A 23,093-nucleotide genomic window follows, 5' to 3' on the forward strand; every position below is an offset into this window, starting at 1 on the left:
TCATATCTCACGAGCTGAATTCCCCATGTTGAAGCCACAGCCGTGCTCGACTTCTCAGGTTATCTTCGAATGATGATCAATCAGATTATGCGGTATCTTCTTGATCTTGGACTATGCTGGTATAGCACATGGAAATGCTGAGACAGTGCAGGAATGTTGATGGTGCAGAAAACAGTTCTTTGATGAGCCCTGCAAGTTGACACAGAACTAAATCATCCATGACAAATTATCAATCCTGATGCCTGATATGACAGTACCGGCAGATTTAATTTTTAAATTTTTCTTGGTTTGATCGAGGATGAACTTTTGCTCAGTCACCGCAAGATGAAGTAGAGGCTGGCTTTGTGCCAGAGGGGGGCCAACACTGTGTCGAGAGGTTGTACTCGGCACAAGCCTGCTTTCTTCTGGCAATCATATAACAAATAATTAAAAGTTTCTGATCTTAGTATGCAGAATAAGGAACCAACTCTGCTGCTTTCCAAATAGGAGAGCAAGACCCTGTTATTCAAACTCTAACCATTGATTTTTTTTATGCACGAATCTCAATACAGATGAACGGTTCGATTTTGAATAACAGGGTTTGCTCTCCTATTTAGAGAGCAGTGGAGTTGGTTCCTGCAGAATAAAGCGTTGTGGTTGAGATGGTGGTGGAGGGCTTATACAGTTCATAACTCCCACTGTTATGAATTCTAAGTGATTCATTTTTTTGGAACCAACTAATCAGTTTGAAACCCTTGTTCCACTGGAGTACTGTCTGGAAAATAGGAGATGGAAAGAGCATTTCTTTCTGGTTTGACTTGTGGCAAGGATGCACGGCCGCTTAGAGTAAACAGAGCCAACAAACCGGCAAACCCCGGCATTTCACATTTTCACTGCATGAAGTGATGAGTAATAGACAGGACTTTGATATTTGAAGTTCATTTATAAGGTCAAGTAATACTCAATGATATATATACAAGGGACTGTTTAGTTTGGAAATGGGATCTGAAAGGAGATTATAGTACAAAATCATTTCTTTACCAAATTATGACCATGCATATTGGAGTTGAAGATGATGGGCCGGGTTAGCGGGCTAATTGTTATAAGAACCAGGGTATGATCATGGTTCACCGGTGAATACTAGAAGAAGATTAAAAAAAAAGAACCAAATATCTTTAAAAAAACGGGTTCAAAAATTATTTAATTTTCTCTTAATCCTTTTTTCCTGTCACAAGTTACAACAACACATTGGTTGATTTTTTTATGAATGGCGTAATTTTGTATATGGTTGTTGTTGTTGTCCAGTGCATGTTTCAGTTCAGAATTCCGATAAATTTACAAAACCATCAGTCAGGTATTTCATCGAACACCTCGTCTACCTATATAAAATGATAACATTTCCACTTTCCAACCTTTTGTCAACATTTATTTTTTAATTTTATTTGCGACTTATGTGCAAGGGAAAAGTTCTTCTTGATTCCGATCTCATCATGCATATACCATTCCGGTTAAGTCTTATGTCACGATCCAATTATAATTTCAAAATTTGGGAATAGCCACTTGGTAACAAACTGTAAGCAACTAAGCATATCATTAGCCTGTGACATCCAACGTGTCGCTTGTATTTCTTCTCGTTTCATCATTCCATCTCCGCTGCAAATTATCCAGATTTCCCATATCCATTATATTTCTTTTCTCAATGCTTATCGAATCAGACCATGTCAAATGAGTTGGGAAAATCAACGGTTTGATTTTAACCAGGAGCAAAACGAAAAAGATTTAGAAATTAAAATTTTAATTCTTAAAAAAAAATGAAGGAATCATACCATTCCACCAGGTTGCAGATTTTTGGAACCACAAATATGGTGTAGTTCCAATATTTTCAGATTTAAACTCCAACCTAACTATAGATTTGTCCGAAAATTGATTCTAACCACAGTTTTATCTGAAAACTGCTAGGATCACACCACAAAAATTTTAAATTTACTGTTTGTCAAAAAATGATAAACAGAAAGACCACGAATTATGTGGATTTCAATATTTACTATTTATCAAGTTTTGATGCTTCGATGACAAATCTAAAATAAAGGAATAGGGACTTTCAATATAACTAAACAAAATAAATAAAGGAATACTATTATTGCTCCTTGGGAAAAAAAAATTTCAGACTCATGAACAGGAATAGTTTCACAAGGTAGAGCCTGAGAAGTGAGACCCTTCAGCCCTAATTACATGTTTGATTCATTGTTTGAAAAGAAATAAGCAACAGTTTTGCAATCCCAAGTACACAGGATGAGAAAGAACTGATGTAAAAAGAGCTATTCATGGCCTATTCAAGAAAAGTACAATATAGTTGACACTAACCCCAATTTCGGAATAGCTACTAATCCAACATTTCAATGGAATAGCAGAATAGCAGCTAACCCGAGCTATTCCTTGTGTTGAGAATAGCATTTTTTTTCACCCAAACATGAAATAGTGAGAATAGCTCGCTAGGAATAGCAGTTATTCCTGAGTTAGCACTATTCCTGTGTCATCCAAACGTACCTAGCTCAACAGAATAAATGGTTTAGATCAGTCTCGTATTCCATGACATAGTTAACAGTCAATTTGAGATACTCTTAAACCATTCTGTACCAGCAACTTTTCCAGCACACACATCAACATATGATTGAAGGAGCCCAGGAAAAGCATACTGATATGGGAGAACAAACTTCTTCATAAACCGCTGCTCTGTTGATATTACAAAAGAAATAATAGCTTGATTTGCCACTGGAAACTCTTTTGACTTGAGAAGCTTCCGGACAAGGTTCCTAGGGATGAGCCGCTTCTCCAAGCTCAAAGTGAACAAAACTGGATTTCGGACCACATCAATCTTACCACAACCCACTTCCTTCATCAGGAACTCCATTTTTCTGCCAATGAGCTCCTCTTTCCTCGACAACAAACTAGGACATTTACCAATCATAAGGGCTACTTCCTCCTGTGAAAGCCCAAGACTCTTCAAGTAAAGCAGCCTAGCTTCTATAATGTGTTGACTGAATCCGCTTACAGTAATCAATGCACTCACAAACATGCCTGATGACCGCTCAATCCCCAACTGCTCGGCCCTCTTAGCATTCAGTTTCAAAGTTTCAAGTCTCAATGCGAGCAATCTAGGATTCGACTTAATCAGCTGGATAATTTGATGATGAGACATACAACATTCCTCTTGAAGGAAAGACAAGTTGGGCACAACAACCTTTTCCAAGTTGCTACTGAGAATTGACGCTCCCCTTTTAAGCATCCCAGATACAATCTCAGCTGAGCCAAGAGCCTGCATCCAGAAATCAACCTTTGCCACAAAATTGAATAGCCACATACGAGGATAGCGGGAAATGAAAACTGAGATATCTTCAGTGGACAAGCCAATTTCTCGGAGCTTGGCCAGATTAGGTCTCATGTTCTTCTCCACACTAGAGCAGAGAATGTGAGGGCCCCGAATCACGGCAATCCTTAAGTCTGATTCGGTTACGCCGGTCTGTCTCAGGAAGTGGAGCACAGCATCAGGCTTATCAGGGGATTTGAGGGGCTGTCTCAGGAGCTGCATCTTCTGGCATGTTCTGATTGCCTCGTGTGGGGTAAGTCCGCACGATTGGATAAGGTAGTCTACCGGTGTGAAGTGAGGATTTAGAGGCGGCAACACTGGAGTGGTAGCGGTGGAGAGAAACCTATAAATGGTGGAGACGAATGGGGTGGTGAGACGATGAAGGGGAGGAGATGAACGGAGTCGCCTCAGTAACACACTCATACTTCTCTCTTTACTCCGCTGCTAGCTCGAAGGAATTGAAAGGGTTTTGACTAAGTTTGACCTTCATCGAAAGGAACTGTCTTACAAATTGTTGGACTTGACCTAAGCTCAATATGGGCTTTGGGCCTATGTTATATTTTATGCACGTTTTGATAGCCCCCCTTTTTTTTTCAACTAAACTTTGTAAATCCTTTGATGGTAAGAGGAGTGCTACACTAAGGAATTTGGCTTTTGAGAGCTGAGAATTTTTTTTTTCTAAATTTTAGCTTTGTTCTTGTATTCTCTTAATCTTATCCATCACAATTAATTATGTTATATTTAATACAAAAGTCAATAAAAAAAATTAACAAAGAAAGATACTCCGTCAGAAAATAAAAGATTGTGATTTTGATAACAACTTTTGCTCAGGATGGCTCTTTGATTTACAACCCTTTGCAGCGTCTGAGTTTCTCTAATCAATACCAAAACAAAAATACAATTATTTGAGAATAGAAAATAGCCAATAACAATTGAGCATTCAAATAAAATGTCCAATTTTTTTTTGTAGAAACATGCCCATAGGCGTTGCAATATAAAGTGCATAATACATCAAATTATTTGTGCCACATGGTTGAAATAGAAAAAAAAAACTATATCTATCCGGACTACTAATATCATGCAAAAAAATTTAGGACCCAATCCTCTATCTGTCCAGAGAAGATTTGAGCCGTTGATTTTATAAATCTCAGCCACTCATCAAAACAGATCTCAATCTCAGCCTTTAATAAATAATTTTGATTTTCTACATCTGTTTCATGTAGTCAAGAATGTAGAAATCTAAATTCAGTGAGTTCTATCCATGTTACATACAATGCCACACATAAATTGTATCACGGAATCTCTTTTTTTTCCACGCGTTTTCTCCTTTTTTCACGCGTTTTCTCATTTCTCCTTCCCCACGCGTTTCCCTGTTGTCCCTTTCTCCTTTCCAACGACGCCACAAAAGAGGAGATATATCGCCGAACCCTAAACCTTAATTTTCTTCTGGTTCTTCGATCTCCGCTCTGAAACGAACAAAATATCCTCGCTGGTTCTTCGATCTCTCCCCCGAAAAGAAGTTCTGAGCCGCGCAAATTCAAAATGAAAAGAAGAAAGATTCCGCGCAAATTCAAATTGGGAGGACATCGGTTCTTCGATCTCTCAATGGATTTGACAGGTAATTATCCCGCCATTGCAAGTTCAAATTCAACCGACTCTTCTATCTATATATATCAATCAAATTCGTTAATCTCAAATTGCAGACCTGATTCTACCCTTTCTTGTATTCTGAAATCTCAGTAGGGAAGATAACAAGGAAGCCCACCAACTGGCTAACAGGGCGAGACGGGAACAGTTCAGCTACTGGGGACATACATTCCCAATCTTCCCAGAAGATGGCAGCAATTGAAGTCGTTACCAGTATATCAGTTAGGGAGGCTGTGGCTTGAAGTAGGCTTAACAAATGCTCTATTCCTTTCCTATTTATTTCTCTATGCTGTTATATCTTCTTTTATGTTTTGCTTTGTTTTTGTATCCCTATTGATATTGGTGGATGAATGAAATGTGCCTACGGGCTTTTAAAAAAAAAAAAAAAATTATTCTGATATACTGGTAACGGGCTTTTAACAAATTATTCTGATATACTGGCGGATGAATGAAATGTGCCTACGGGCTTTTAAAAAAATTATTTTGAATTGTTGAAGCATGATTTAAATCTTTATTTTAAAAAAATTATGTTAAATTTTCTTTTGAAAATTATTCTGGTACTTTGTTGTGCATTTTTTTTTTTCTGAAAAATCATTGTATTTACTGTTGCAAAGGCCCAATAATGATGTGATTAGTATAAGAACAGAGATCTGAAAAATTGTGTTCTCTTTAGTAGCCTGATTTAAATATACATATGCTTTGTCATGTGTAGAATGAGATTCCCAAAATTGTGTTCTTTACTTCTGCTTCAACCTATTAATTTGTTTTCAGCATGTAAACAAATTTGAGTAAACCAAAAGAGTTGTACAAATTTAATCCAAAAAAAACAGACAGACCATACTATTTGATGTCCTGGATTCCATTTCTGCAAAAACTTTAAAAGAGATGTTGATCCATAGTACAGACCAATCCGTGCTATGCATGGTACCATAGTCTCATTCATTATTTTTAAAACATTATGAGCTCAGCATAATGAGTATGTTATTTCTGGCTATTTTATATATTATTATTCATATTATTGAGGGCACAACATAGTATTACTATTTTTATATAATTTAGATTTAGATTTAGATTAGATTAGATAGATAGATATTACTGGCTTATCTGGTATATTCATTTTGAAATATAAAAAAACTGACCGAAATTGTGTAGCATGATTTGTTCATTAGTAAAACCAAAGTCAATAGGTATACTTTTATAATTTAGAAAAAAAAAAAGACCCTGTTTTTTTTACTGTTTTTTTACTGTCTTTTTTCTTTTGCTTTATGCTTTATATTCATTTGTTCTGGAACTCAATTGTCGTCTATCACCTATGTATCTATTTCTTATCTATTTCTCACTATCACTTATATATCTATTTCTCACTATTCATATAATTCTCAATTTTTAGGTTTAGGGAACTTGTTAGTTTTTATTATTTATATTTATTTATTTATATATTATTATTATTATGTTTTTAGATGATTTGTATTTGTATATGTACTGTACCAGCCACTGTACCAGTACCACTGTACCAGTATCATTGTACCAGACACTGTACCAGTACCACTGTACCAGTATCATTGTACCAGACACTGTACCAGTACCAGCAATATATCATGATGTCCCCAAATACCCTTGTACCTTAATTCTATATTACTTACATGTGTGAACACTTTAAAGCAAGAATAGCTAGGCCAAAATCTAAAAATTTGAATTATTTACAGTTTGAACCTAATTATAATTAGGCAATAACTTTAATTATCATCCATATTAGATTTTGCTGGGAGTGAAGACACATCGAAGGGCAAGACACTTGAAGAAGGCTGTCACATCAACATAAACCTTCTCACTTTCACAGAAGTTATAAGAAAGCTGAGGTACATATATATATAGTTATTATGAAATGCCGATTGCTTCCTTATTTGATTTCCTTTGCTTGTGAAATTGATAATTGAATTGCTCGATGGTCTGCAGTAGACACTAATCAGCATAAGACCTCAAAGGCTATATGTGTAATTGAAGCTAATCAGCATATATGTGTAATTATATGGAGGCTATAGTAGACACTGTACAACCACTTCCAAAAATGTAGCAAGTGTCCTTATGTGCTTAAAGTTGGGGATTTTGATTTTACATAGGTCAATTATATAGAGCAAGTGTTGAAATAGGATTAATTAATCTACTAAGGGTCTACATGTCAATTATGTTCTCTATTTCTTATCTTTTAATATAGGTCAATTATGTTCTCTATTTCTATTTCATATATAATATAGAGCAAGTGTCCTTATGTTCTCTACATTCCCTACAATTGAACTTAGGTTTTAATATGACAAATGTAAACCCTAAACCCTGAACTCATTTACTTTATCAATAGTATTATTGGTGCTGTGTTAACTTACTTTTCAAAAGTATATGTTTTGGCTTCATGCAGCGCACAAGCCTAAATGATTCAGACTCACCTAGGGCCGGTAAATATGCAAATGAGTCTGTATCCTTTGCAATAACGCACCATTTGAGTTAACTTACTTTGAGACCAGTATACCTCACAAGTCGCAAGTGTAACAGTACCTTATCTTGACTAGAGTGTCACTTCTTTAATTTTGGCAATCAACCCTATTTAGAACTGAAAAAGGTTAGCTTTAACAAATTTCAGCAATCTTAACTGAAAATGGTTAGCTTCAACAAATTTTGTCAATTAACCCTATTTGTCTCTATATATCTCACCTATATATCTCTTCTCCAAATTTCAGCGATCTCGACCGGGTCTCTTTTGTGCAATCTTCGAGCTCAAATATTGTGAGTACACAAGGGTTTTTTGTGTCTGCTGAGGTACTTTTTTCTTTTACTTTATATTTATATTTTTGTCTTTTTTACTGTTTTTGAGAACACCCTGAGCTGATAGCTCTCGGAACTCAATTGATCTTTTTACTGTTTTTTTACTGTCTTTTTTCTTTTGCTTTATATTCATTTGTTCTGGAACTCAATTGTCGTCTATCACTTATAAATCTATTTCTTACTATCACTTATATATCTATTTCTGACTATTCATATAATTCTCCATATCTCTGATTCAAGGGTCCTTTAAGTCAATTCATATGACATGTCGTACAACTCTTCTATTCTATCTATTTCATGCTCAACTCTGTTTAAAAAAGGGTTTATGAGAACACCGTGAGTTGCGGATTGATTTTACTGTTTTTCCACATAGAAGATATCTATTTTCTCACAAAAGAAAGCATGTTTTGTTTTATTTATATGTGTTAGTTCTAGAAAAGCCCCTTCATGTTTGATATTACTGAAATAGCTCGAATAAAAAGAAAAGAAGGGATGACATAAGTTTGTAAAATGAGGGAAGTGGTGGCCTTGGATATAAAAAAGTGGGTCTGAATTATAATTTGCCCTCACAATTTTCCTTCTTTTGATAAAAGGAATGGCAGGTGACAGGAAAAGCTGTCATGCTTGCCAAGATAATCAACTATGTACAATCGTTGCAGCGCCAAGTTAAGGTACTTGAATTTTTTTATATGTATTTCAAGTATAGAATTGAAAGGATTCTCTTTATCCAAAACTCTGACATTATATATGTATTTTTTTAGGGTTAATTTTTAAGTTCTTGTCAAAGCTTGCAACAATTTATGCACCAGAGGATTGTAACATGGATAACCTTCTATTCAAATTTTTTCATTTTATGCTATTTTTTTGTTATTTTCTGGAAAAAAGAAACTCATAAATGAGAGTGGGCTATCCAAAATATATGACACTTTCATGTGTCTATTCTAATTTCTGGGATGTAACTTAATTTCTAATTTAGAAAGTTTTCTTTTAAAGAAATCACTTTCTAATTGTTTCTATTGGCTTTCGTTCTTCGATAGTAATAATTGCTGACGTTGCCACTAAAAGAAATTAAAAGTTCATTTCACGAGTGTTTTCAATACTTAACAACTTTTTTTAATCTCTTCTTAATTTTACTGATGATTATATTTGAAACGTGAAAGAAAAGAAAAGAGAGAACATAATTTATTGCTTGTTTTCTTTTCATGACAGCCATATACAACTAGCGGCTACATCACTGCCAATTACAGGTACGAAAAAGGAGGTGCCAAAGAAAGCAAGCAAGATTGAGTTGGAAAGTGTGGCCGGTATGGTTGCAACTTCTACTGCAAGTGGTGGTAAATTTGACAAAAAATTACCAGGAGAGAAGCCTCCAAAGCACTCTGGGAAACATAGAAAGGTGTGTATTAATTTTTTGAACTCATATTATCATTGTGTTAGAAACTGATTCAAATTAAATTTTGGTATATCTCAGTTTGGTCTTGCCATGGGAAATCTAATTTGTACCTGTCAAACTGAAGTGAATTTTTTAATTCACAGACTACAATTTTATGAATTTTTTAAATTTAAATTGAATTTTAATAGAAAAGGCAAAAAATTGGTTAATTTTGTGAGTTTTGAAATTGAGAAGGGTAAATTTGATATTACGAATGTTAGAGGTGAAAATACTTAATTTTGAGGTTTTTGAAGGGTATACATGAAATTCATGCATGGAATTTCCCCAAATTTTTATTCACCTAAAGGAGAACAACAGTATTGTGGTTTAATCTGATTGGTACTGGTATGTATTAGTTAATACTGCAACAACTTGACTGGTACACTTATTTTTTTGGTATAATATGCACATTTCCCTCTTTAATCTATGCTGTGTATTTGGGTAAATGTGTTTTCGAAATTTAGAAGGGCAAATATGATATTATGAATTGTAGAGGGGAAGTATGTAATTTATAGGTTTTTGAAGGGTATACATGAAATTCCCATAAACAGCTATATTGCGGTTTAATCTGTTTGGTACCAGTTTGTATTAGTCAATATTGCGACATTTTGAGTGGTACACTTGTCATTTGGTATAATAGGCACATTTCCTATTTTAATCTCTGCCAGTATTTTTTTCGCTAAATTATTATTTTTATCTATTTTTTGACTGAACGAATAACATAATATTATTATCTGAGTGCAGTTTCTACCAAATGTGGAGGGTAAAGGAATGGGATCTAAAGAGAAGCAACAAACAGACAAGATACTTAACAAGTTGCTCTCTAAGAGCTCGCATGAAATTCTTGATGTCAATAAGGTATGAAATTATTAAATTAACCCCTTGTATATTTTTATCTTGTAAAATGTAAAATATATTATCTGTTACATGTTTTTGACAATTTTTTTAATTTATTTTTGTTTTGTTGTTTAGGTTGTTACTATGTTTAATGTGAAGAAAGAGAAGCAAAGGAAGAGGGAAAAAGTATCAAGAAACTGATATGAAAGATTTAATTTATGCCCCTGATAACTGACAAGTATCAAGAAAATCCTGCAAAATATAACCACCAATGTTCAAGGTGCTACAAAATAGGCTCATTTGCATTGTAAGCTTAGTTTAAGATATCGTCAAGGATAAAATAAAGAAATATTTATATTTCTATCATAGTGTATGGTGCCGTGGGTCCTGTCACTAAAGAGGAAACTGCAAAGATCTTATTTAAACTAAATAATTAATGGATGTATTTGAGTTGCTGCAATAACTTTTTCTTTTTGGGGGGAGTATAGATATTTAGTTCTCACAAGTTTATAAATAAGATTGTGCTTACAAGTGACCTGGGGAACTAACTGAGGTTTAACACCAAATGACAATAGGATTGGATATTTTTATGTCACTGTAGAATTGCTCGAGTATTTTCCTGAGCATGGCCCCCTCTTTGATAAGATGCTTATTAACATCAAGTAGCTGTTGTTTTGTTTCCTTGTGATAGTAGCTAGGGAGCTCCTATTCAGCATTGTAATAATACGATTGGGAGGCAATAAGAGAACTCATCATTAATTTCTTTTGATTCTTTTTACTTGAGTATTACATCAGCTTCAAACTGTGACTTATTTGAACCTTTTTCAAGCTTATCTACTTTTAGTCATTCTTCCATTTCTTGGTTGATAAATTTTAGCCTTCATTCTTTATAACTTGTTTGGATTAAAACTGGTCTTTTACTTTTCGTTAAGGGCTTTTCAAAGCAATTTTTTTTTTTTTTTTTTGGGATCATTTTTGTGAAGATGGACATCGCAGAGAGAGAGAAAACATGGATAGTTTTTCAAATTCGGGTCGCGGAGAAAGGAAGGGGTCAATTCGGATCAAACAAAAATATTCTTTGACATGGCGCTGAAAAAAATTGATTTGCAATTGCATTAATGCGGGAGTTCTGCAATTAAGAAATGAAATAGATTTCAATTACTCCATGACAGCTGTTTGCAATTGCAAATCAATTGCATAAATTGAGATGTTCTAATATAGTATTAAGCTCTAAAGTTATCATTTGCTTTTATTATTGATGAACACATAATGAAAAATTATTTAAAAAAAGTGATCAAAATAATATTTCAATTCCCGTTGCAACGCACGGGCACTTGACTAGTACGCCTAAATATGCTCAAGTACATAGAGTCTAGCTTAATTGTGTTTGAAATCTAGACCACAGAAAAAAAAAACCAGGCACAACAACAAATACACAGCAAAGCATATAGATCACCTTAAGTCGTGAGTTTTGTTTAAATATATCACCTTAACTAAAGTAAAGAAAAAAAAATAGTTTTGTTTTCCTCACGAGTTTTGTTTTTGAGGTTGGCTAATATTAAAGTGTTTGTTCCGGAGCCGTGGTGCAATCAATTGGTTTTTCAGTTTTCAAAGTCAAACGGTAGTTCTAAACCGTTAGATGTGATATCTATATTAAAATGTGCTTGGAGACCAAATTTTATATTTTTAGAATTTTTTTACTATTTATTAAGCGAGTTTTAAAATCGTTGATTTTAATAAACAGTGAAAATTTTCTGGATCATTGAAAATAGCGATTTTAAAATTGGCTTAATAAATATTAGAAAATTTTCAAAAAAATGTAAAATTTGCTCTCCAAACACATTTTTAATATAGATTGAATGTTGAACGGTTTGGATGAACTGTTTGGATTTTAAAAATATAAAAACTAAATCGTTTGTTCCATGACCTAGGAACAAATGTTTTAATATTAGTCAACCCCTATCTCTCTCTCTCTCTCTATATATATATATAGAGAGAGAGAGATAGGCTATCATGCTTTGCAAATTAAAGTAGGTGTTTTAATTTGTATTCATATCTTTAAATTCAAAGTTCAAATATTTAATTCGAACTTTTCGACATGTTCTTCATATTGAAATGTGCTTGGAGACCAAATTTTACATTTTTTTGAAATTTTACTATTTTTTTTAGAATTTTTCAAAATCAGTCTTTTCTGAATTTTTTATTATTTTTTTATTTAATGAAAAACACTGATTTTGTAATGATCTTTCATCAAATATGAAATTCAATATTAACTCAAATTTGATACGTCATATTTAGATTCTTAAGAACACATCTAGTATTTAATTTTTAAATTGATTAATAATTTTCAAATATATGTATTATAAATTGGGATATATAATAAAATTATCCTTACTTAATATATTTCTTATTTAATTAAAGACTGAAGCCTTTCCTTTTGCCAATATTAAATCAAAATGTTTAGTCACTTTCAAGCTTACATCTCCCACAAGAAAAATATCATTTTAACCATCTGAATTAATCAGGTGTGATTGTTTATCTAAATTGATTTTATTATAGTATCTATCTAATAATGTCTGTATTGCATCTTGTATATGTAAATCTAACAGCATAATCAATTCCTGCATTTTTCTTATAGTGCAGATTTTTCATGCCAAATGTCATTTAGCAGTCAATCCACGTGTCACCAGAATTTAGTGGAAAAGAGATACTGGTAAGGGGATAAGGATATGGGTAGGGGTCTCATCCAACCAATAGGAAGCACAGAATCTTCAGCACCTGATCCAAACAAACCCCAATTAGTCACAAAAATAATCACAAAAGTGTGCTTCCCTCTTTATTTGTTTTCTCTCTCAACCAATTCTGAGTGAGTAGCTAGAGAAAGAAAAAATGGCAACAGCAACAGCATCAGCTCCGTCAATGGCAAGTCAACTGATCACCACACCGAGGAGCAGGTTTTTGGGCACTCCAAGGGGTATCTCTGGCTTTGCTTTGGCAAACAAAAGGAGGTCTTGCCTCACTGTTAAAGCCACCATTCTACCTGAGAAAGTAAGGGGCTTTTAAATTTAACAAAATTTCTCAAGATATGATGTATACATGCATGTTTTGTTTTACTAATAAATGGCATGACATGAAGCTTCTAATAAATGTGATGCATGCTTTCTTATTTCATTCAGTTTTAGTCTCAGGATCAACAATTAGTGCCTAGCTTTGAGCATAACCAATAAATTATCTGAAAAATTCAGAAAATATATTTTATTTCTTACTGTAACATAACTATCACTATCTTGTTTTTAAGACAGTGATTGAATATATTCCCCTTTTTGTTTATTCAGCCAACATTCCAAGTAATTCAGCCTATCAACGGAGATCCGTTCATCGGAAGCTTCGAGACCCCCATTACATCGAGCCCCGTCATCGCATGGTACCTCTCCAACCTCCCTGCATACCGCACAGCTGTCAGTCCGCTCCTCCGGGGAATCGAAGTAGGGTTGGCTCACGGTTACCTCCTTGTGGGCCCATTCGTCATAACTGGGCCTCTTCGCAACACCCCTTACCATGGCCAGGCTGGGTCCCTTGCCGCTGCCGGTCTAGTCGTCATCCTCACTCTTTGCCTATCAATGTACGGAGTTGCATCTTTTGAAGAGGGAGAGCCGTCGACTGCGCCCACTTTGACTTTGACCGGCAGGAAGAAGGAGGCCGACAAGCTACAGACTGCTGACGGGTGGGCCCAGTTCTCCGGTGGCTTCTTCTTCGGGGGTATTTCCGGCGTGGTCTGGGCATACTTCCTCCTCTATGTCCTTGACCTTCCTTACTTTGTCAAGTAGAGATGCTCGTTTGTTGTTGTGTGATCATGTGTTAATTTGTAAACTTGTATGCGTATCACTTGATTTGGCCCAGATGGTAAATGATGTATATTTTTTTTTGGCAAAATTTGGGTAATTGTGAATCGAAGTTGATTTTAGTATCAGTTTGTTTAAAACAGAGGGACTGAATTTTAAAATTATCGATATGAATTTTAGTGCGAATCAAACATCTCTAATTTAATATCGGACTATTTGATCCGACGTTCCAGATTCCTAAAGGGCAAACATTCAACATTTCTTTTTTTTTTTTCTTTTTTTTACAACAGCGAAGAATACCATAACCATTGATACCTAGTTTTAAACGGTGTTGTTAAAGCATGCGTTTGTCGGATGAACAAAGTATTATTAAGCGATTAATCAGTAGCTGATTAATTGAAATTTTGAGAATAATTTTGTGTTTTTATTAAAATTTATGAGCATGTACTTGTGATATTAAAAATAATTAATTAAACTCATCAAACTTATTAAATACATTTATTTTAACTTAGTTTTATTGGTGGTTAATAAAACTTTATAAAATTGTCATTTAGAAAAATTTAGACAAGACAAAATATAATACATATAACAGATAATGCAGAAAATAATAATAAATATGACCAATTAATTAGTCGTATAAATATAAACGGACTATTAGTGATTGTTTAGTTATTGCTAACGACTAATTAGTCAGACTAAACGGTGGTTTTTTACAACACTGGTTTTATACATAACACTGATTTTATACATAACGAGTATTATCCGTAAATTTGACTTGTGTATCTGTATAAATATAAATAAATTATTTGTGTTTGTATTTATATATACCGTACGTATATGAGTTAAATATAAGATATGATAAATTTTATATTAATAATCATTTTATTAGCCTATTGTATTATGTATCTGTATAATTATAAATAAATTATTTGTATTTGTATTTATACGGATACATATACGAGTAAATATAAGATATGATAAAATTTATATTAACAATCATTTGGTTAGCCTATTGTGTTCATACGGATACAATCATGAATAAATATTAGATATGATAAAAAATTGTAGTAATAATTATTCTATTAGCCTATCTAAAATTTTAGTTTTTCTTTCTGTTCCCTTTTGTAAGACTCTAATTTATAAAGTTATTATCTACTTGAAAATATCAAAATAGTGTGATAACACTTGTCTTGTTAAAAGGAACAGAATAATTGTGAGATTATTTTTGTATTGTTAAAGGAGTAGAGCTAGGTTGATTTTGAGATCATTAGATTTTTTAGTGAGTTTAATATCAAAACATGTCATATTGACTTCAAACAATATATTCGAACATTAAAACCGATCTACTTCACAATAATTGTGTTTACATGCGAATATTTAAAAAAAAAATTGAATTAATTTAATATATATTATAGTGATAAAAAATATTGATTCAATATGTCCCGAAATTAAGCTCACTATGGTTAGGAATGAGATAGGAGTAGGTCCGATGGGCATTGGATCTACTTTTAGGTTCAATTAGCTCTATCACCGTACGATTAGTATTAAGATCTGTGCGCATGAAAATTGATAAAAACTCATACGGATTTTAATACAGAGTGCACGATTCTTGATGCAATTGGATGGCCAGATCACCCATTGAACCAAAGTAGGTCTAATGGGCATCAGACCTACTCCGAAGTGGTTAGGAACACCCTACTTGAGGTCAGATTATACTTGAATCAAATTCATATTATTTAAATAGTTATTATTAATAGTTTTACTTAAATAAGAAATTTACAACATTACATAAGAACAATAAAAAATAAAACTCAAAATAATAAAAGAACACTTATAAACTATAAGAGCATCTACATCCCTGAAACTCTTTGAGTTTCTAATCTGATGTGACAGTTTCTAAACCAGTTTCAGGGATGCAGATGAGTTTCTTATTTAGCAACTTTGCTCCAAAGTTTCTTAATAAGAAACCGTTTATAAACTCTGACGTGGCCAAATAATTCGCTGAAATTCTTTTCTCTTGTAATTTATTTGCTGATGTGGCAATTAAGAAATTCTAATTTTGAGTTTCAGGGATGTGAGGGTTTATAAACTTTCAGAGATAAAGTTTCTAAAAATTAGTTAACAGTTATTTAGAAACTCCAAGAGTTTCAGGGATGTAGATGCTCTAAGACGTTATAAATTATAACGTTCAACTTATATTTCATGATTCCATACCCTTTTTTGGATTTTTTTTCGGTTTTTATATTAATAAAAAAAATCGGAAGAATGTGGGCCAAGTAGGGGTGAAAACGGAGCGGATAATGCTGATACCATATCCGCATCCGTCGGATAATGAGCGGATACGAATACGGATACGGATAGTAAACGGATATCAAAATTCAAAACCAAATCCGCCTTAAACGGATACGGATACGGAACGGATAGTCCACGGATACGGATTCGAATACGGATATAAAACGAATAATGATCGGATAGTTAAGATATATGAACTTCTAATATACAAATATTAATTAAAAAAATTCTAAATTAAGAAAAAAAATTAGGAAAAAAAAGTAAAATGGAGAAGAGATATAAAGTAAAATGGAGAAGAGCCATAAAAGTTTAATAGGTTTGAAATGAATTGGTCCAAAGTCCAATGCACCAGCGTCCAGCGCAATAAAAAAAAATTGGAAAGTTTCATCTAGCCCAGGCCCAGAGCATAGCATTAAAATTTGAAAAGAATTCCGGTTTGTGAGCTCAGCGCTCAATCTATTTGTCCCACATGAACAATATAATTAAGTTAGAGAGACTTATATATGAGTCGGTCAGTACTTTTAGCTGAAAGCGGACAAAAGTGAGAGATGCTGAGAAATATGTGTTCAAATAGTCCAGCCATCCGAATATAATTGTTCCGATATAAATATAAACTAGCGCCTTTTATATATCAGAAAACGGTTGCCGGATAATACGGATATCCGCTCCGTTTAAACAACTCTGACCGAATCCGTATCCGTATCCGGATACTATTTTGATAACTATAAATTTATCCGGATTCGATCCGGAGATTATCCGCTCCGTTAAAATCCGGATTCGGATTATTATCGGATACGGAGCGGATTTGGAACGGATAATCCGACTCCGTTTTCAGCCCTAGGGCCAAGTCTCAAAACTCAACAGGAGCGTCTCCTTCGGTAAAAATATTGGCAGAGCCTCTTTTACTTCATATAGAGCAATGACAATAGAGTCTAAATAACACTTTAACGTACTCATGCGCTGCAGTAGGCAAACAATACTCTGTCAATGTCTTTACCCTGAATCCCTCCCATCTGGGAGTGCGGATCCTCTGAGATATCTCAATTTTTGCGTGATGTAAGAGTCAGTCTTATGTGTGCTTTGAGATTCGTGCAGAACGTATTTAAACGGTTAAGATTTTCCATAAAGTCACGCAAAATTTGAGATATCTCAGAGTATATGAATTCCCCATCTGGGGTGTGCGTATCCTCTGAGATATCTCAACTTTTGCGTGACCGACGTGTACGGTTCCTATCCGGAAATAGCATTATTTATTCTTTGAGATTAGTGTAGAATATATTTGAACGGTTGAAATGTTCTAGAAATACACTCAAAGTTTGAGATATCTCAGAGGATGCGAATTCCCATCTGGGGCCAGAAGGGGGATCGGACGGTCAGGATTGTGTAATACCTCGGCTGTGATTTGAATATAAAAGGTAGTGATCGAATGAGGGCAAACTGTAGGATCCCTTGAGAGGATGGAGAGCGCCGCCCCGCTCCCATCCCATCTCTGCTATCTCGACCTCTGTTCATTAGCGTTTCCTTTACGAACTCTAATTATGGAGATTTTGAGAGAGGAGGATCCAAGATTAAATGGCATCTCAGAAAGCCAGTGCCTTTTGTCTCATAGGTTCTCGGCTCGCTATGATGTCAATATCTCGATTTCTACCAATTTTTTTATTTTTTTATTTTTCGATTTTTCTCTCTTGTACATTTCAAAATTATATTTTTTTTTCTTGTTCTGCGACTTTGTTGTTGCAAACTTGTATTTGAAAAATTAATTTTATTAAATTTTTTTTTTCAATTTTCTCCTATTTCAAATTTTATCTTATTATTATTTGGCTGATTAATTGTTCAAGCTATACAGTGTCGTTTGTTCAGATCATATATTACTCATTCAAATTCCGATTTTGACGATCTTAGATAATAAAAACTAGATTTCACAAAATTTGTTGAATTTTAGCTTTTACTCAGCTATTAATAAAAAAATCAGTAGTTTTCTTACTAATTGATAATAAACTTTGAAAAGCTGTAATTATTATGAATGTTAGACTCAGTGACTTTTTTGACAATGTTATATTTTTTTTATAAAGAGAAATTTCTTTGTTAATTGATATCTATAGAAATTTCTGTAGTTTTTTTGAATTGATTGATTTTTTTGCACCGTATATTGTGGAGAGCAGCAATTTTAAAAAATTCACATTTGATCTCTTGACTTGATATTAAATAAATTTGAAAAAATATAAATTATTACTGTGGACCAAAACAATTGAGTAAATATCCTTGACGTTCTCAATGAACTAAGAAACAAATATTAACAGTAAAAGTTGTCTCTTCATCTTGATATCAGTTCAATTATGTTAGCAAAAAGCTTTGAATTCTGAATCACATGGCATATATATATACGGCGACATCAACCTCACAATTAATCGAACCCAAATTTCAGACACGTTTAGAATTAATTGGGCATGCCTGGTATAGCTGACAATAAATCTGCTGTAATTATCGGGAAATTACAGGACCCTGTAATTCTGATCATGGTTGGTTTGTTTTTAGATACGTACATGAAAATTTTTTCAAAGAATATTTTTGAGATCCATGTACGAAAAAATTTGAACGGTTGATATTAGAATTTCAGGATCCTGTAATTCCGACTCAGTATAGCCTGACATGTGCTCAGGTTGATGAAAATTTTTGGTCACTAATCTGTGGAGAACACACAATTTCTCATAGCAAAGGATTCCAACCCCTTGCGATTTGGTAGATGCCTCTTTTTTTTTTTGGTATAGTAGTAACCTTTAGCATGCAGTGGATAGATATTGCAATTGATTCTTATGTTTAAGAGTATAAACAATCACCCACTTCAGAAAAGTTCATCTTGTAACAAGTACTATCTGCCCTTGTTTAGCTGTGTTCCACAAGCGCTCTGGTACAGCTAAATGTGCATCTTTCCTTCTCAGATATTAGTTGCTCTAAGGGACGTTAAAGTCCTTGTTCGCAAAAAGAATTATAGAAACGTAATTTGTAGAGTTATTGAATTCATAGTCCTACCATTTGGTACATAATTGCATGCTTTGCTTAAAAAATAAATGTAAAAATTTATAATTTTCTGAAAAAGATGGCCTCCATGCTTATTCTACTTTAGGTTTCCACAATGAAATAGCATACATTATATTACCCTTCCAACCCTGAAGGAACCAATTGCAATCTTCTTCAATAAAAAATCCCTCGTTGTAACCATTTCTAACAATTTTATTGCATTCCTTCAATAAATTTGGACCTATCGGAAGCTGCTCAAAGCCGGTCTGCAAATTTCGCATGTGCCATTGCTTGTAGGTCTCTGGTATAACCAAATCCGACCCTTCACATGCTATCAGATTAATAATAGAAGGACCCAACAGATCTCTTTCCATTAGTTGCCTATGCTTGGAATGTCGTGGGACCGATGCATCAAGCATGTCGAAAAATCTGGAATAATGCAACAAAACCTTTCTAAACCGTGTGATGAAGAAGGGACTCAAGGATAGGTTGAATATTCCTTGAATGAAAACCTTTGGTTTGGCCTCTTGAATCAAACCGAGGAATTTATTCCTAGGATTATTCCTTTCTAATAAAGGTTCGTCCCTTACTCTATCTAAGCTATACATACTATTAACTATAAGCACTTCACCATCATTGATACTAAGATCATCAATACAAATGGACTCCCACTGTGACGCGATCCCTTGATACTCAAAAGGAACTCCAAAACTTTGAGCATAATCTTCCAACCTCCTTCCTGTCTTGTTGATTCTTTCAGTAGGGTTAAAGCCCGGCTGAGGCAAATCTACCCCAGTAATTCGGAGTTTTGGGGGCCCACCTTTTCTTTTTGCAAGTGATTGGATTAGAGACGGCCATTGGAATCCATAAGTAATGCCAAAATCAACTACATGGATTTCTGTTGCATTGCCTATGGCACTGAGAATACTCTCATTAGCAAAATGATATGAAACTCTCATAACGGGGGATACCAGCATGCAGATATGGTAGGCCTTCAAATAATCGATAGTGGGTACCTGCCTTGTGACAAATTGACGATAGACTGCACTTCCTGTACCAGCCAAGCGTGCCTCTAGTCCATCAACAACAATACATGCAAGCCTTTGGATCCCATCTCCAATAGGAGATGCTTCCTTCCTTATTTGTTTTATAAGTTCACAAGCAATTTTGTTATCATTCACAGATATCGCCTCTGCACAGGAGGTGAGGCGTTCTATGAGTTTGATATGGTCGTGTTGGCAATTTTGATACTCACTATATGAGTTTGTTTCAAGCTCCTTCATTTCTCTTAGGCTAGATATTTCTTCTTTTCGACATTTTTTCCCGTGGTTTAGTAGTATTTTATCAAACATCTCATCTCTAATTGTTTCCTCACTGAAGGCCATGGGTATTTTGTAATTTCGCCCCTCCGAAATATCCAAGTCTGCATCATTTGTATTCTTTTTACCCTTTGATTTATTTAACAAATTACTTTCTTTCTCTTCCCCCAATCTGAACTCTAGTGAGTTGCTATCACATTTCTTTGTTGGATTAAGTGAAAGATTGCTAACTTCCAAATTAATCGACAATCTATTGTGATTCGGAAGGAACTTCAATCCTTCTTCAACACCTCTCTGAAATTCAGTAGCCGGCAACAAATCCTCTATACACGGGTGTTGTTTCAAACTTTCACTAAAGCTTGGACCCGCTTGATCTTCTAAAATGAAAATTGTGAAATTAGGATTTACCCTTGATTGTTTTGATACAAATTGATGATCTTGTGGAGGTGGATACTTTTGCCCAAGGATATCATAAAAGGGTTTTTCCATGTCCCTAAGAGCTGCCTCTTGATAATTATTAATCTTTTCATCTATATCATCCTCCAATAAATACTGGCTTATGTAGTCTAGTGTTGGGTCTAAAAGTATCTCAGACTTCTCATGTTGGTTCAGAGAATGATTGTTGGGTGGGTCATTTTCGGGGATAATTTGTGAGAAGTTTGTGTGATTACAATTATCAACGGAACCGTGCAATTCGTTTGAGTTTTTATCTCTTGACAAAGCCATGTTGCTTGCAGCTTCCAAAATTTGTTCTAGAAATTTCATAAATAAATCCAATTAGTGAAGTAAAATTGTTGGATACCATTATTCAGTGAATTTTTTTATGAAGATACAAAATGTTGATTGTAATATGAAAGTTTTGTTGGGCAAAAGGTGCAATTTACAGACTTTTCAATTATACAAACTTTCCAAATTTTCAAATTATGATGAAACTCTGAAATTTTAAAGATCCCCTTGTTAATAGAAGGATGTTGCATGAAATTAATTAGCAAGACTAGTGTGCAGACCTTTTTCTATAGAAAAATTATAATTCTCCAAGTTTTTACTCAAATGATTGTGACTCACAAAGTAAGGCTTACAACTGCAAAATTCATTTTGTCTAAAAAAAATGTAAAATGGTTTAAAGAGACAATTTTCCAGCATACCTCAAAAGAGCATCACCAGTTAGCTAGAACCTAGAGGCTTGAGGAAGAAGCTTGTGTAGATTTTGAGACGTTTGGGATTTTTCTAGTGAGAGAGATCATCACAGCAGGAAAAGAGAAGGAGAGAGAGAGAGAGAGAGAGAGAGAGAGAGAGAGAGGGAGACTTGGTCACTGATCTCAAACTTCCATCACATTCCATTCAATTGCAATCAAGAGTGGTCCTATTATTATTCATTTTGCTCTCTATAATTTTATTATTTAGTTCCAACAAAAAATGAAATAGGATAAGATGAGCTGAGTGCTATTTGCAGATTACGTAAATTATTGGGCTAAATTGCAATTATATCTTGATACAAGCAGAAACTGATAAAAATATTTTGCCTCAGCAAAAAGGTTGTTCCAGTTATATTTTACAAATATAAGTGATTTGTTACATCCAATTTCATCAGAATTTTCAATTGTTTTTTCTGTTTCAATACCGTCAATTTGTAAATATTTTTTTACTCGTGGACTTGAAACATAAATAGTTTGAAGGGGTTTCGTTTGGGTAACATTAAAGAAGATGACCGTCATCGTTGACCAGACCATCAGCGTGATTGCGAAACAACTGGGCACTGGTTCAGGTTTTTGATGATGAGAAGATATTTTACACCCGATTTCAAAAAAAAGAAGATATTTTACCCCCACTGAACAGTGGGACCCACTGTTCAGCTATTGCTTGAACTGACAGTTTATTTTTACAAAAAATTATCGATCACTTAATATTGAAAATTATCTTTATAAATTTGTCCAAAATTAAAAAAAAATTGAATTTCTATATTTACAGATTTGGCTCGATTTTAGGTAGCATAAATGACATAAATTATTCAAAACTTATGCAAAACTAACGAACGTTAACTTTGGAAAAAAAAAATTGACGTTGTTGCATAATTGCAAAGCAGAAAAAAAAAATTGTTTGTGTCATTTTTCCAAATTTATATTTGCTTCTACGGGAGAGAATGAAAAAGATATCTCTCTCTTCCTCTCAATCTCTCTCTCAAGTCAAGAAAGGAGCTCTGCTTGCTTTTGTTGTTTGTCCTTTTTCAAGGCAAGAGATAAATATAAATAAAAATGAAAATCGAAAACAAAATTAGCAAGAGCCACACATATTCATGTACGCATTGTTTTTTCTAACTAAATAAACAAAAATGCTACGGTGTTTAGTGTTTGACGGAATAATTTGTTCCGTCTAGAATATTATTTTATTTTTCTGCTTAACAGAGTTCAAAATTTAGATTAACGGAATATTAACCTGAAAGACAAATTTGTATCGTTTAAGAAACATGACAATCAATCATGTTTTTCTTATATTTTGATTTTTCAACAAAACAATCATTTTTTGCAATATTTTTTTATTAATAA

General features: G+C 33.9%; 4 protein-coding genes across 5 annotated transcripts; 2 read left to right on the forward strand and 2 right to left on the reverse strand.

Annotated features, from left to right (window-relative positions):
* Nucleotides 1-2,584: 2,584 nt before the first annotated feature.
* On the reverse strand, nucleotides 2,585-3,769 carry LOC144553247 (transcription termination factor MTEF18, mitochondrial-like). The gene has a single exon (XM_078301369.1). It carries the CDS (start codon nucleotides 3,767-3,769, stop codon nucleotides 2,585-2,587), a length of 1,185 nt encoding a protein of 394 aa, XP_078157495.1.
* A 983-nt stretch (nucleotides 3,770-4,752) lies between these two features.
* Nucleotides 4,753-10,440, forward strand: LOC144554898 (ribosome biogenesis regulatory protein homolog). Of its 2 annotated transcripts, none has more exons than XM_078303226.1 (8): nucleotides 4,753-4,964; nucleotides 5,050-5,236; nucleotides 6,750-6,852; nucleotides 7,726-7,804; nucleotides 8,404-8,481; nucleotides 9,020-9,206; nucleotides 9,987-10,100; nucleotides 10,215-10,440. In XM_078303226.1, the coding sequence occupies exons 5-8, from the start codon at nucleotides 8,453-8,455 to the stop codon at nucleotides 10,278-10,280; spliced, it is 396 nt and encodes a 131-aa protein (XP_078159352.1). In that variant the 5' UTR covers nucleotides 4,753-4,964; nucleotides 5,050-5,236; nucleotides 6,750-6,852; nucleotides 7,726-7,804; nucleotides 8,404-8,452; the 3' UTR covers nucleotides 10,281-10,440. The 2 variants fall into 2 exon arrangements, with proteins under 2 accessions (XP_078159352.1, XP_078159351.1); XM_078303225.1 differs by having other exon boundaries at nucleotides 5,087-5,236.
* A 2,396-nt stretch (nucleotides 10,441-12,836) lies between these two features.
* Nucleotides 12,837-14,061, forward strand: PSAL (photosystem I subunit l). Its single transcript, XM_078303223.1, has 2 exons — nucleotides 12,837-13,127; nucleotides 13,415-14,061. Exons 1-2 carry the CDS (start codon nucleotides 12,969-12,971, stop codon nucleotides 13,904-13,906), a joined length of 651 nt encoding a protein of 216 aa, XP_078159349.1. The 5' UTR covers nucleotides 12,837-12,968; the 3' UTR covers nucleotides 13,907-14,061.
* Nucleotides 14,062-19,042: 4,981 nt separating this feature from the next.
* LOC144554841 (scarecrow-like protein 14) lies at nucleotides 19,043-21,820 on the reverse strand. The gene is made up of 2 exons (XM_078303202.1): nucleotides 21,696-21,820; nucleotides 19,043-21,302 (listed from the first exon to the last, which is right to left on the reverse strand). Exon 2 carries the CDS (start codon nucleotides 21,274-21,276, stop codon nucleotides 19,324-19,326), a length of 1,953 nt encoding a protein of 650 aa, XP_078159328.1. The 5' UTR covers nucleotides 21,277-21,302; nucleotides 21,696-21,820; the 3' UTR covers nucleotides 19,043-19,323.
* Between the last annotated feature and the right edge of the window lie 1,273 nt (nucleotides 21,821-23,093).

Source organism: Carex rostrata, chromosome 1 (genome assembly GCF_964058835.1).
Source record: "Carex rostrata chromosome 1, lpCarRost1.2, whole genome shotgun sequence".
NCBI classification, from domain to species: Eukaryota; Viridiplantae; Streptophyta; class Magnoliopsida; order Poales; family Cyperaceae; genus Carex; species Carex rostrata.